The sequence below is a fragment of the Eptesicus fuscus genome, chromosome 2, assembly GCF_027574615.1.
Source record: "Eptesicus fuscus isolate TK198812 chromosome 2, DD_ASM_mEF_20220401, whole genome shotgun sequence".
Lineage (NCBI taxonomy): Eukaryota > Metazoa > Chordata > Mammalia > Chiroptera > Vespertilionidae > Eptesicus > Eptesicus fuscus.
The window spans coordinates 60,074,845-60,089,973 of NC_072474.1; the positions used below are offsets into that span (position 1 = coordinate 60,074,845).

The window sequence follows — 15,129 nt, forward strand, 5'->3', positions numbered from 1 at the left end:
ATTGCCTCTGATCACTAGAAGAATTGTGAGAATTAATGAGTTTTACTCCTTCAATTGAGGTGCTATGTAATTGTTTCATTTCACAAAATTCAAATTTAGGTAAAACTTGTAGTTATAGAATATGAAGAACATTATAAATGTAAGTTTACATGTCATTATATTAACAAAGAATAATAAATATTAAATGTTGGCTTTATGAATTGTAAATGTGATGTATATAACAAATTACCATTTGTTTCAAAATAAACATTTTTCTTTTAAGGCTGAAAAATCTTCAGTACAAAAGTTAAAGGAGAAAAATCATGACCAGTCAGCAGATCAGGGATTACAGGATCAAGAAGAAAGTGAAAGTGACTTAAGTGAGACTTTAGATGATGCACTCACTGAAGGTGCATTGGACCTAAAAGAAGATCTGAGTGAGCCTCAAAAGGAAAAACTCCCAGAGAATATTGATTTCCTTGCTCCTGATGTTAGTTCCACTGTAGATTCTAACCAACAAGAAAGTATCACAAAGACAGAGGAAAACCAAGAACAGCTTATAACTGATTCACATCCTCAGTTAAATAGGAGCAGCAAACATGGTGAAGACCTAGGTGATGAAGGAAACCAAGATCAGGATCCAAACATTCCAAATGGAGAAGAGGAAGGGACGAGAATAGAGCCAAGTGAAGTTGGCACCCACAATGATAACCAAGAAAGGGAGGGAGAATTTCCCCAGCAGCATTCTAACAGCAAGCAGGAAGAAGACACTACCCAATCTGATGATATTTTGGAAGAGTCCAGTCAACCAACTCAAGTAAGCAAGATGCAGAAAGATGAATTTGAGCAGGGTCACCAAGAACAAGAAGAGGATAACTCTAATGAAGAAATGGAAGAGGAACCTGCATCAAAAATCATTAAGCACAATCAGGATACTGAATGGCAGAGCCAAGAGGGAAAAGCTGGCCTTGAAGTTATCAGCAACCCTGAGGAGATGGAGAAAAAGACTGTTTCTGAGGCTTTACTCATAGAGCCTGCTGCTGATGGTGGTGATGATGGCCCCAGGCACAGTGCAAGTGACGACTACTTCATCCCAAGCGAGGCCTTCCAGGAGGCTGAAAGAGCTACTTCCAATAACTATCACATCAAACATGAGGAGCAAAGAGAAAGAGCTCATGAGAATGAGAATGTAGATGCCAGTGAACCTGGAGAATCCGAAGGGGTGAGATTATTTACAGTGATGTTTGTCTGCTAAAGCAGTTAGCTTTATCAAGAAACAGCCGTGACCTTTCTCTGTGCTTTCCCAGTCTCCTATGCTTATCTCTATCAGGACATTACTAAATATATTGCAGTTTCTTATTTCTCTCTGCCTCTCCATTATTAGGCTGAAAATGACTATTTTATTTTGGTTCCCCTAGAAGCAGACCTTGAATCTTAGTGCAGTTTTTGTTGTTGGTTGTTTTTTTTGTTTGTTTGTTTGTTTTTTTGGGGGGGCAGGGGTTGTTGTTTTTGTTTTGTTTTGTTTTGTTTAGAAGTTCAGGGAACAAAGAGGAGTGGAGAAGTGACACAGGAAAGGAAAGGAAGCTAATCAAAGGTACCTGATTTATACAGGCTTAGAATTTCCAGGAGGGGTGTTAATTCCCTACAATTTACAGTCTGTTCTTTGAGCAGGCTAAATAGAATTCCATAGTTTTGAAGCCACAAAGACACAGATGCTGGCTGTTGAAAGTCCCTGGAGCTAACTAGAATAGTAAACTCTGACAGGTATAAGGGGTGGGAGACACCGACAACTGCTGCTCTAATGCCTTGAGGGCAGGTAGGTGTCAGATCATATCAAGTTGAATTACCAATGTCTAGCAAAATGCCTCTAACATAACAGGAGATCCAGCAATGTCTGTTGATCCTAATATATAAAAAGCCAGGGGCCATCATGACCGAAACAACTGGACGGGCAACTGAACACAGTCTGTGTAGAGCGACAAGGCTGACAGGAGCGTTAGTGAGGGACGACCAAACAACTGAACAGCAGGCTGCATGGGGTGACCAGGCCAGCGAGGAGGGGAGGGGGAGTTGGGGGCGACCAGGCCAGTGGCGACCAGGCCAGGACAATTAGGGGCAATCAGGCAGGCAAGCAGGAGCCAGCAGTCCCAGATTGTGAGAGGGATGTCCGACTGCCAGTAGTCGGACATCCCCTGAAGGGTCCCAGATTGGAGAGGGTGCAGGCTGGGCTGAGGGGACCCCTACCTCCCCATGCACAAATTTCATGCACCGGGCCTCTAGTTTAATTATAAAGATGAAGAACAAAGACTTCAGCTACAACTTTATAAAGCAAACAGGCACAAAATGTTAATTGGGAGACAGCAGAGTGAGAGTGGGGTAAGAGGAAGCATATTGTTATTTGGTTGTTTAATCATTTGGAGCTTCAGTGCAAAACCTTGGCAGCCATCCACCAGGAAGTTTTAACAGCTTTTGGTGGGCAAGGTCAATAACCTCGATTTCTGAGAACTCTGCTGTCATTTTAAGAGAGGAATTTTCTTACACTTTAGAAGCTGTAAGAAACCTTTACCAGCAGCTAAAAAGAGATTACTGAGGTAACATGTCTTACCCACAGAACTGCATGATGATATTATATTTCTACTGTTTTCCCAAATCCCAATGGGAGGTTCCAACTTTGCTCCTGATGTTAGTTAGTTCCAACTTTTATTGCGTAATCCCCAGAGATAAAGCATGAATCCAGTTGAGGAAGATAGAAATAGCTCCTGTTCTCAAAGGATTGCTGTGTATTTCCACAGTTGTGACTGGTGTCTCTTTTTGAGATCTGACGTGATTTGGATATGAAAAGCTCAGTGAATGTATGTACATCAGAAATATAAAATAGGTAACAGCTTTCCAATAGACTTAAACTTCTCCTCTTGTTATTATAAAGGCCAAAAAAGCAGAAACCTCACTGAATGAAGATGAAAGTTCAACTGAAGGCAACATTAGGGTATACGATGTTGGTGAGTATGGGCTGTTTGTGACTATATCAAGGAAGAGATGGAATCAGCTACCTTGGGCTATCCCCATCCCTTTATTTGTGACTACTGCACAGAATTCTCCTCCCCCCAGTTCTCCCCAAGGAAATGCTCTCATAAATTGTAGACATTCTCTCTCTCTTTTTTAAAATTGATTTGAAAGAGAGAGAGATGAAGAGAGAGAGAGAAACATCAGTTTGTTGTTCCACTTATTTGTGCATTCATTGGTTGCTTCTTGTAAGTGCATATCAGAGATGTAACCCAAAATCTTGGCATATCAGGCAGGTGATGCTCTAACCAACTGACTACCTGGTCAGGGCCTATTGTAGACATTCTCTTGCCCACATTTGATATACAGTAGTCTACCCCATTCACAGTTTTGCTTCCCACAGTTTCAGCTATCTGCAGTCAACATCAGTCCAAAAATATTAAATTTTTCCAATGATTAACATCTGCTCCTGACATCCAACCATCAATATCATCACGATGATCCCGGCTCTCCCAAAACCAATGATCTCTCCCCTGGCATATCGTCAGAAGGTCAATAGTAGCTTAAAGCTACTTCACAATGCTTAGTTTATAAATTATACTTTACCATAGACATGTATGTATAAGAAAAAAAATAGTATAACGTGTTTAGTACTATCCATGGTTTCAAGCATCCACTGAGGGTCTTGAAAGGTATCCCCTACAGATGAGGGGGACAGCTATGAGTACAGCTATGAGTACGTGTGTTTACCAAATGGAAGTCCTGTTGCAACGCTACCGTGAAAGCTAGAATTCATTTCATCTAAATCCTTTTGCTTCTGAGAGGAATTAATTCTACCTTCTTGATTCTGAAATCCATAACTTACTAGGAAATTTAGATCCCATATTTAATTAAAACCTAATTCCCAATCATAAACATTTTTTATTTCAACACAACAAAATTCTCATGGCTTATTTAACTTCTAAACAACTTGCACAAAATTGCACTACAGACTTCAGGCTATGAGTCTTGCAGGTGGGCCAACAGAGCTGTTTGTTTTTCCTAAATTTCCGAGCCAAAATGTATAGAAAAATCTAGACTATTGTGTAACATCGTTTATACCGGAGGACCTGACCTGAAAATTAACATTAAAATGGTCTCTGAAGTTTTCCCAATTTTTCTCTTATTAATGCAAATGGAGCTAATTATCTGGGTGAATTTGAGTTTATATATCCAATTTAGCTTACCCTGTCCAAACTTTTCTCTTAGATGCTTGCATGAACTTCCAGTGTAAAAGAGGACACATGTGTAAGGCTGACCCACAGGGAAAACCCCACTGTGTTTGCCAAGACCCAATGACTTGTCCTCCTACAAAACTCCTTGACCAAGTAAGTATTCTACAAACTGGTCTCTAAGGCACACCAACTAATGATTTAAATGAAAGAAGCTATTGAAATTTTTTGTAAAAAAAAAAAAAAAAGGTAAAAGCCCAGGTTATCATCTAATATTTGAATTAATATTAAGTAGGAACAAATGGCAGCAAAATCAAAGAATTTCAACTGTGCCCTAGAAAGGTAATAATGGCACTGATCTATAGAAATCACTTTAAAATTCACTCTATCCTTGGAACGTCTTCAGTTTCATTCTACTGAGCTTATCTCAAGTTAAATAGTCATCACCATTGGTATAACTTAGTTAACATTTTTGTGCCAAATGGGATAGTTATAATTTTAATAGCCTCACCTACCTGACCACCTGTGGGCACGGCACAGTGAGCGTGAAGGAGCCGAGCGTTTTCCCAATGAGCATTCAGAGACACGAGTTTTTTCTCATGCTTGTCTTTCCTAGGTTTGTGGTACTGACAATCAGACCTATGCTAGCTCCTGCCATCTGTTTGCTACTAAGTGCAGACTGGAGGGGACCAAGAAGGGGCACCAACTGCAACTGGATTATTTCGGAGCCTGCAAATGTAAGAGTCCATCACTGCTGCCAGCCACCATTGCGGAGAGGGTTGGGGGTGGATCTGTGCATATCTGAACAACACACTTACATGTGCTCATACATATGCAAACAGGAGAAAGCTAATATAGTTCTGAACCCAGGCTGCACATTAAAATCAACCTGGGAGACTACAAAGAAGAAGAAGAAGAAGAAGAAGAAGAAGAAGAAGAAGAAGAAGAAGAAGAAGAAGAAGAAGAAGAAGAAGGGAGGAGGAGGAGGAGGAGGAGGAGGAGGAGGAGGAGGAGGAGGAGGAGGAGGAGGAGGAGGAGGAGGAGGAGGAGGAGAAGGAGAAGGAGAAGGAGAAGGAGAAGGAGAAGGAGAAGGAGAAGGAGAAGGAGAAGGAGAAGGAGAAGGAGAAGGAGAAGGAGAAGGAGAAGGAGAAGGAGAAGGCGAAGGAGAAGGAGAAGGAGAAGGAGAAGGAGAAGGAGAAGGAGAAGGAGAAGGAGAAGGAGAAGGAGAAGGAGAAGGAGAAGGAGAAGGAGAAGGAGAAGGAGAAGGAGAAGGAGAAGGAGAAGGAGAAGGAGAAGGAGAAGGAGAAGGAGAAGGAGAAGGAGAAGGAGAAGGAGAAGGCCCAGGTTTTAAGCATAAGAGATTTCCATTTTATTGAACTGGGTTGGAACCTTGGCTTTTTTTTTTTTTTTTTCATTTGTTTTTAAAGTAACCTAGACAATTCTAATGTGTGGCTAGGGTTCAGAACCACTATACAATGCTATCCACTTAATAATTGAGATGAATCATTGGAATTTTGCTAAATTATTTGTCCTTTTCCGTAGTCAAGTTAAGCCCCTGCCAAGAACTTTTATGACAACATATTCTTCCAGAAGTTTTTTGTATGTTTTTTTTTTAATCATCTTCCTTTCCCAGGATATTCTCAATTGTCTTTGGATCTCCTCATCGCTAAGTGATTCTCCACATCTGCAGTGCTCACTAATATTTCCAGTTCTCCTCTCCTTCTATACCCAGGAGAGGATTAAGCGTCTCCATATCGATTGCTTTGTCCAAGGAAATTTGAGCAAAAGTCATCCATGTGCCTTCTGGACAGCAGCATTTCAGAACTGCTGTGTGGTTCTCCACGCGCTCTTTTCCCTGTGTGGAGAGGGTGGAGTCTCCATCGCGCTGAAGCCCAGAGAGCCTGCGCTGAGCAGAGAGCCCTCCTGCCAGCTTGTGCTGGACTTGCAGTAGTCTCAAGAAATAAACCTTCGATGTGATGTTGACTATATAGTTAATACCACTGGCTGATATATTTGAAACTTGCTAAGAGAGTAAATCCTGAAAGTTCTCATCACAAGTAAAAAAAAAAATTTTTTTTGTAACTATGTGACATCATGATGGATATTAACTAAACTTACTGTGGAATCATCTCACAATATATGTATGTCAAGTCGTTCCTCTGCACACTTTAAATGTATGCAGTGTTGTATGTCAATTATATCTCAACAGAACTGAAAAAAAAAATGTTGGTTCCTTTAAGCCACTGAGATTTCAAAGTATCCCATTGTGACCACAGTAAGAGCTAACTTCTACCTTTTTCGCTTTTCCCCTAATAAATAGCGTGTGTCCTCCACCTCTAAACCCCAGCTCTCCGGTTCTGGAGAAGTGCTTCTCAGCCCTGGCTGCACATCTACGTTACCTTTGGAGCTTGTGAAACATCCTGATTCCAGGCTCCACCCCAGAGCAACCAAATCAGAATTCCTTTGAATGGAAGCTGGCATCTGATATGTGTTTTAAACACCCAGGGCAATGCTGTTGTGCCGCCAGGGTTAAGGGCCACGTTGTGGTGGTTGGGCCGTGAGGATGCTGTCATCACCACGCTTCCTGTTATGAGGACTTGCCATAGGACAGGAGTAAGACCCAAAGGTTAACATCAATTTACTTTCTTCTTGAAACAGCTATTCCTGTTTGTACGGACTTTGAGGTGACTCAGTTCCCTCTAAGAATGAGAGACTGGCTCAAGAATATCCTCATGCAACTTTATGAGCCTAACCCTGAACATGATGGATATTTAAATGAGAAGCAAAGAAATAAAGTAAGTTATGCACAGGCCGTCTGTCTAGAAGACCTGAGGAAAAAAGGTGTCAGAACAAAGGTGGGGAGGGGGTGACCTCCCTGGGCAGCTAGCAAAAGCCCACTTTGCCTCCCCAATCTGGTTAGCACATATGGAATAGTAGCGGTGACCATTCATGCCACAAGGTATTGGACATGCTAAACCACCCCATTCCTATGCAAAGGGCAGTAGCCTGAGGGAGAGCTTCCTAACTCAGACCTGGAGCAACCTCTGTTTAAGCAAGCTGAACCTCAATTCAGCATTTGTATATTCATGCCCAGACATATTATTTAAACCTAAATGTATTTTTGCCCTCACGGGCCAGACATAGATTTATGGTATAAGAGAATTCATTACTCACAATGTCAGTAATATATTAAGATTAAAATGTGCAGAATATTGATTCCAGAAGTTCCCAGGAAAAATTTATTCCAGTAGCTGGAATTGATTTATGTGCTGGAGATACAGCAATAAACAAAACAAAGCTATCTGCCTTCATGAGCTTACATTCTAGGCAAAAAGACAGACTCTTAACAAGTAAGTATATATGTGCATGTGTATTTAAATATACTATTTGTGTATATATTTACATATGCAAATATGAACATACATGCAAATATATAAACATATATATAAAATATACCAGGTGAGATGGAATGTGCTATGAAGAAAAAATAAAACAAGAAGATGGGTGTGCCTAAACTGTGTCAAAGCTGTTTATAGGTTGTAAGAGGAGGACTAAGAGTTGGGCATTGATATGGCATGTGGCGATCATAGTTGACCTTGACAAGAGCTGTTAATGCAGAATGGAGAGGAGAAAAGCTTTAGTGGACAGTGTTCAAAATAGAATCAGAGGAAGGATATGGAAGCAGCAAGTATAAACAATATTTTCAAGAGATTTTTCTGCAAAGGAAAACAGTGAAACAGGGTGGAAGCTGGAGGGGGGTGTAAGGTTAAGAGTTCCACCTCCCAGTGGGAGATGGTGGAGGATCTCCTGTGTTTGTGGAAATAACCCAGTGAAGAAGGAAAGATGCCCAACTGCCATAGGTTATGTTGAGTAGATGAGGAGAGGTGGGCTCCGGGCATCAGTGAGGGGAGGGCTTAGATTAGGAGCACAGAAGTTCATGCACACTAATAAGGAGGGAAGGTGGTAGATGTGGTCATGAGAATGGTTAGAAGTTCTGTTCTGATTGCTTCCAATTACTCAGTGAAATAATGGGTAACGCCACAAGCTAGGAGTTTTGCACGCATTGCCCCAAAGTAACTTCTATCCTGTCTCATTCATACATCATCACAGAGAGCCTTGAGAGCATTAGACACAAAACAGAAATTTCAGGTAGGGTGGACAAACAGTATCACACTAGGGCTAAACTGAGCCTGAGCAGGCAGTGGATGGCAATACCCTGAGGATTAAGAATGGAGTATGCCAATGGGAGAAGAGTGGGCTTTTCACTCACTGATCAACAGTCTTGCCTAAGTCAGTTTAGCCCTTTCATTAAAATCTTCTCATAGTTTTAAGGAATGCAGTAAACATTACTTAGTTAAAAGAGAAAAATCGAAAAGGACAAATTTCTTCTGAAAACTTAAGTTGTTTTAATGTTGGCTGTTATTCTATGTAGAGAAAAGGAAGACTGTTGTTGATTAGAAGGCATTTCATGTGGTCTCATACAATGGCCCGGGCTTGATTTCCTCTGTCATGCTATTACATTGTTCTTCAAGTAAGCTTTAGCAAGTGATAATTTGATTACATTTCTCTGATGATCTTTCTCCCTTCCTAATTCCAGGTCAAGAAAATTTACCTGGATGAAAAGAGACTCTTGGCTGGGGACCATTCCATTGACCTTCTCTTAAGGGACTTTAAGAAAAACTACCACATGTATGTGTATCCTGTACACTGGCAGTTTAGTGAACTTGACCAACATCCTATGGACAGGTAAAAACTCTTTACCTTCCTGTGACTAGGTCACTTTCCTGATATAATGTCTAGTTATCTTGACAAAGAGAATTCTAAACAGATTTAGGAAATTTCCCAGTTCCAGTCTAGAAGACTGAAATGTCAAATAAATGTGGTTTGGTGCTTAAACACAAAACTGCTTTGAAAATAATAGATTATGGCCACACCCCAGCTCCCAAGTTCACACGTTTCCCACTGAGACTCTGCTAATTCTCTCATTCTTGATCCTAAAGTCCCAAGATACTCTGATTGGCCCAACTTGGGTCAAGTGCTGCATCTGGAGCAATTAGGTATGTCCAGGTTGCAGAAAGATGATCGCTGGGGTGCACCCCTACAAATGTAGAATGGTGGGAGGGCAGTTTTCAATGAAAAAGAAAACCTTAAGAATTGACACCCCAAAAGCTGTCTGTCTTACCCAAAGATAGTTTATTTCATTTGCAACTTTTCATGAGTGTACTATTCATTTGGCATAGTCAGCAGTCTTGTGGAAGAAAAATGCCCATGGTGATTCTAAGAGTTACCTTTCACACACAAGCTACTCAGCTAACAGGCTGCCATGAACTTCATTGCAGGGTCTTGACACATTCGGAGCTCGCTCCTTTGCGGGCATCTCTAGTGCCCATGGAACACTGCATCACTCGCTTCTTTGATGAGTGTGACCCCAACAAGGATAAGCACATCACCCTGAAGGAGTGGGGCCACTGCTTTGGAATTAAAGAAGGTAAGCTCATCATCATTCTCCAGACAAACCTAAGCCCTGTGACCCTCATAGAGACGTCCTGCTGTGTGTTCAAATCGAAACCTAGAAACTGCAAGGTGGCAGGATCCCAGGCAGGGCTCCTTCAGAGAAAGAACTCTCCTGGCAAGGTTATCTTTGACTCTTTATGATACTCAAAGAGTAGCAAGTGTGAATATTTAGAGGATACCTGCATTGAGGTCTCAGCAGTTGGTTAAACCTAAGAAAATGATGTGAATCCAAAGAGTTGTGCCAAATCTCAGAAGGCTGCCCTTCTGAGAAGAGGGTTGTATACCCTTCCTTAACCTGGGTATTACATATATAATTGATTTCAGAGAGGAAGGGAGAGGGAGAGAGAGATAGAAACATCAACGATGAGAGAGAATCACTGATCAGCTGCCTCCTGCACGTCCCACACTGGGGATCGAGCCCACAACCCACACATGTGCTCTGACTGGGAATCAAACCATGACCTCCTGGTTCATACGTCAATGCTCAACCACTGAGCCATGCCAGCCAGGCTGGACCAAACTTTTAAAAAATCATATGTGAAGAGTAAAATAGCCAGCCTGCTTTTGCCGATGGGAGACATCAGAAGAATCTCAGGATTCATTACCAACACACCAACAAGAGCTGGGTCTTACATCACAAATTGTATCCCAATAGTATTCCTTTAATCCAAAAGTGACCCATTACTTCATCTTCAGTGACAAAAATAAAATTAAGGGTTTTTTTTTCTTTATTCCCACAGTGGAGGACTTGAAATTTACACATTTGTTTTGCTAGGTTATGCCTTAATCTACTTCCTTTTCTTTTCCTAAGTTAGAGTTGATTTTTATGAGCAAGCATGTTTTTAATAATCAAAATTTGAATAATTTGTTGTTGTTAATCCTCACCTGAGGATATTTTTCCATTGATTTTTAGAGAGAGTGAAAGAGAGAGGGAGAGACAGAGAGAAACATCGATGTGAGAGAAACACATCGATGTGAGAGATACACATCGATGGGTTGCCTCCTGCACATGCCCCAAACTAGGGCCCAGGCCGGGGAGGAGCCTGCAACTGAGGTATGTGCCCTTAACTGGAATCGAACCCGAGACCCTTCAGTCTGCAGGCCAAGGCTCTATCCACTGAGCCAAACCAGCTAGGGCTGAAAGATGTATTTAAAAATAGAAAATCAAAACTGCTTACAATGTAAATGAACAGTGAAGATTAAATCCTTAAGGCTGAGGTTTTATACATATATTCACAACATACATGTAGAATAACATATGACCAAGCAGTAAATTAAGTTCCTCAAAGGTCAGAAATTCCCCAAAAGAGGTAACTCATGTGAACTTCACTTTTAAAGTAGTTTTTAGGCACATGTATAATGCCTTGAAATTGGAAAGAGCTGAGAATATGATGAATTAGTTATCTATATATAAAAAAGCCCAGCGACCCTTACGGTGGAACGAACAGAACAACTGGTCGCTATGATGCACACTGACCCCCAGGAGGCAGGCGCTCAATGCAGAAGCTGCCCCCTGGTGGTCAGTGCGCTCCCACAGAGGGAGCACCACTCAGCCAGAAGTCAGGCTCACAGCTGGTGAGTGCAGTGGCAGTAGCAGGAGCCTCTCCCGCCTCCACAGCAGTGCTAAGGAGCGGTGAGCCAAGCGGTAAGGAGTGAGCAGGTGGGGGGTTAGGAGCGAGCAGGCAGGCAGTTAGGAATGAGGGGTCCCAGATTGTGAGAAGGTGCAGGCCAGGCTGAGGGACCACCCCCCGCCCCATGCACGAATTTTGTGCATCGGGCCTCTAGTTTATTGATAAATAGGCAAGCAGAAAGTATTAGTTCTTTTTCTCTACAATATTATTCTGTGAAAGAAGCACAACCGTAATGAGCAAAGAATGTATATTTTTGTAAGCATCTAGTTCTGTGTATTAGTTGTCTGTTGCTGGATAACAAATCACCCTAGCCTGGCCAGAGTGGCTTAGTTAGTTGACATCGTCCTGTGCATCAAAAAGTTGCAGGTTTGATTCCCGGTTAGGGCACATGTGAAAGACAGCCAACTGATGTTTCTCTCTCACATTGAGGAGTGTGTGTGTGTGTGTGTGTGTGTGTGTGTGTCCCTGCCACCCCACCATTCTGGAGAGGGAATAACGTGGCTGGGGCAGGACGTACTTGTGTATGCTCTTTTAGATGGCACTTGATTTTAAAGGAGGAAGCAAAAGATGAATATGAACAGAGACCATTTATTTAAGGAAACTGTGGCCACTGTTCAGCACGTAGGCTCCCTCAGGCTCTGGGCTGGGCGGTTGTCTGGGAGGAGCAGGAAGAGCTTAAAGTCCAGTGGCTGCAAAGCTCCTAATGGTCTTGTTTGTTCAGTGTGGTTTGGCTGTGATTACGTTATTATGAAGAAGGGAAAGAATTATCACACAGTAAGCCAATAAAGCAGATATGAAACATTCAGTCAGAGCCAGTAAACAAGTTACTGCTTTGGGATACAGATAGGGAAAACAAAGCAAGTATGTCTCAGTTTGTAAGTATATCCTTCCTTCCCTCTGGGCCGAGAAATCAACAGAAGGACACGACCATTTTAGCCAGGGTTTTCCTGAATTTTAATGGCCTTTGATGTGAACTAAATGTGCTCAAATATTCCAGCTCTGTCATTAACTGGCTATGGGAATTAGGGTATGCCACTCATCCCCTGCAGGTCTCATTTTCCTTCTGTGTCCAAAAAGGGGTTCATTTAGGAGGTGGTGGAGTCTTACTTATTTACTGCCCAGGACATAACATGTGTATGTATGCTTATGGACATATATCCACACTAATCTTTAGGAAAGCCTTCCTAGTGGGACTAATAGGGTAAACAAGTCAGATCATGCAGGTCCCACTAAGCCAGTTAAAGACATCACACTAGGAATCCTGGAGGCTCACCAAAGTGTTTTAAACAGGGAGTGATTTCATTGGATTTATATTTAAGGAAGATTCTTTTGGTTGCATTGTGGAGAAGCCAAAGAACAGTTGAGAAGATGATGTGGTAGATTTAGGCAAGAGTTGATGAGGGAAAAGAAAAATAAATATATTCACGTTATACGTATATTAGAAACCTATTCAAGATATATGCAAGAATATAAACAAACTAGAGGCCCGGTGGACGAATTCATGCACCAGTGGAATCCTTTGGCCTGGCCTGCAGGATTGGGCCACAACTGGCTCTACAACATCCCCCGAGGGGTCCCGGATTGTGAGAGGGCACAGGCCAGGCTGAGGGGCTCCACCAGGCTGGGAGGGACACAGGAGGTTGGCCAGCTGGGGAGGGAACACCGGAGGGCTCCAAGGCATGTCCGGCCCATCTGGCTCAGTCCTGACTGGCCGGACCCCAGCAGCAAGCTAACCTACTGGTTGGAGCGTCTGCCCCCCTGGTGGTCAGTGCATGTCATAGCGACTGGTCAACCGGTCAACTGTCTGTCCCCCCCCCCCCCCCCCGTGGTCAGTGCACATCATAGCGAGCAGTTGAGCAGCTTTAGCATATCATTAGCATATTATGCTTTGATTGGTTGAACAGCTGACCGGACAACTGGACACTTAGCATAGTAGGCTTTTATTATATAGGACATAAATTAGTTTATAAGTAATGAGACTATTATCCCAATTTTACAAATGAAGCCAGTGCTCGAAAGAAATATACCAAACTCATCATTTTTCCCACTCTTGGAGTGAGAGGAAGATTTATATTGGGCAGGAGAATTACCTGGTGCCCCAGACAGGTAGTAGCTTAGTCTGCAACAATTACTGCGGGAGGGAGGACCATACTGGTAAGGGGCAGTTTTATAGCCTCCTGAGGATGCTGTCTTCTTCCATAGTTGCAGCAACAAGTTCTTTCCCAATTACTTGATTGGAAATTTGATTTGTCACTGTACCTCTACTTATTTCCATTATATTTTAACAACCCTTACCGATTAGTATACTTGGCTGGGCCCCCCTTTACCTCCTCTATCAGTGGTTCTCAACCCTCCATCAGAACTACCTGCAGAGCTTTCTAAATGTACACACGCCATCGGCCCACCCTTGGGGGTTCTGATTCAGGAAGCTAGGCATGAAGCCTGAAATTATATATTTTTTTAAGTGTCACAGGTGACTGATGCCCTCCCCGGGCTGAGAACCATCGTGCTGCCTTATTAATAACTGTTCTAATCCTTCAGCTCCAACGTTGTTTCTAGTACTACTCTGGCTACTTCCTAAAAATGTGCTTTGTTTTGTTTTTGCTTTTTTGCAGAAGACATAGATGAAAACCTCCTGTTTTGAATTAAGATCTGAAAGAACTCAAACTTCCCAGCATCCTCCTCTATGCTGACCACTTCTGAAATCCATGCAGCTATGATACGTGTAGATTTATATTTAGCAGAATGTTTGCATGTCTGAGAAGACAATGAGAGTAATTGCTTGATAACTGTATATGCACCAGCCATTTAACATTGACATTGGAAATAAAACTTTAACATTAAGTGAAATTGATATATGCAAAATACTGTATGCTGTTTGTAAGCAGGAGTTTAACTCATCACACTGTATCAATTTATGAGATACGTCCTTTTGTCTGTAATATCATGTGCATGTCGAGAAAATGCAACAATGCCCTTTTGTTGTGAATGTGTATTATTTTCCATGTTTTAATACCCTAATAAAAATCCATAGAAATCCAAGTACTTGTTCAAGTTTTTTTCCAGTCATTTATTTAAACAACTATATGTGAAAGATCAACCAGGGCTCATGCTTCATATCAAATTATAATTGTGCTTCCTAGACCCTATTAATTAAAAAAATAAAATAAAAGTGTGAACGTGGTTAGGAGAGATGTTTCCTATGGGAAACAAATGTTCAGTTGTTAAGTGGTAGTTGCTCATGAATGTTCTTTGTCATAATGTAAGTTTAAACAGGAGGAACAATTGAATTCAAGTGTTCTTTATCGATTCTATTAAAAATGTAGATGATTGTGCACTGCTTGATGCAACTAATTTTAGCTTTTATGCATGTGTGTTGGGAGAGAGGGTGGCCCTGTAAAAATTCTACAAATTTCATGTCCTCAAAATAGTGCAAAGATAACACCGACAGTGGAGATTCCTGAATTGCCTTGATGCCCAATAGAGTCCGAGGTAAATATCACTACTGTAAATTGAAAGCAAGAAAATTTGTCATAAGAGAAAGTGTGTTCTCATTTGAGCTCTTTTCTGGTAACTATTAAAACAGTAAAATCTAGATTGCAAACATATAAAAGACACCATAATTGAGTTTTCTAAGATCTGAAAGACCTTGACACCCTTACTCTACTTTAAATATTTGAAAGAAAATAAAATGTTTTTTTACATATTTTCTTACGTGAAAGAAAAGATATCAATGCAATTATCTCTGATTATTTATTTCAACAATCACAAGTTTGTTGTTGATAAAAGCT

At 41.5% G+C, this 15,129-nt stretch overlaps 1 protein-coding gene across 2 annotated transcripts in view; it reads left to right on the forward strand.

Moving 5' to 3' along the window:
- SPARCL1 (SPARC like 1) overlaps nt 1-14,380 on the forward strand; it is a 64,242-nt gene extending 49,862 nt beyond the window's left edge. For both annotated transcript variants that reach the window (XM_028148271.2, XM_008143574.3), the window contains exons 4-11: nt 263-1,201; nt 2,906-2,978; nt 4,231-4,349; nt 4,810-4,930; nt 6,852-6,988; nt 8,791-8,939; nt 9,533-9,681; nt 13,954-14,380. In XM_028148271.2, the coding sequence (XP_028004072.2) occupies nt 263-1,201; nt 2,906-2,978; nt 4,231-4,349; nt 4,810-4,930; nt 6,852-6,988; nt 8,791-8,939; nt 9,533-9,681; nt 13,954-13,982 (1,716 nt within the window). In that variant the 3' untranslated portion in view covers nt 13,983-14,380. The remainder of the gene's footprint in view (nt 1-262; nt 1,202-2,905; nt 2,979-4,230; nt 4,350-4,809; nt 4,931-6,851; nt 6,989-8,790; nt 8,940-9,532; nt 9,682-13,953) is intronic.
- Nucleotides 14,381-15,129: the final 749 nt, after the last annotated feature.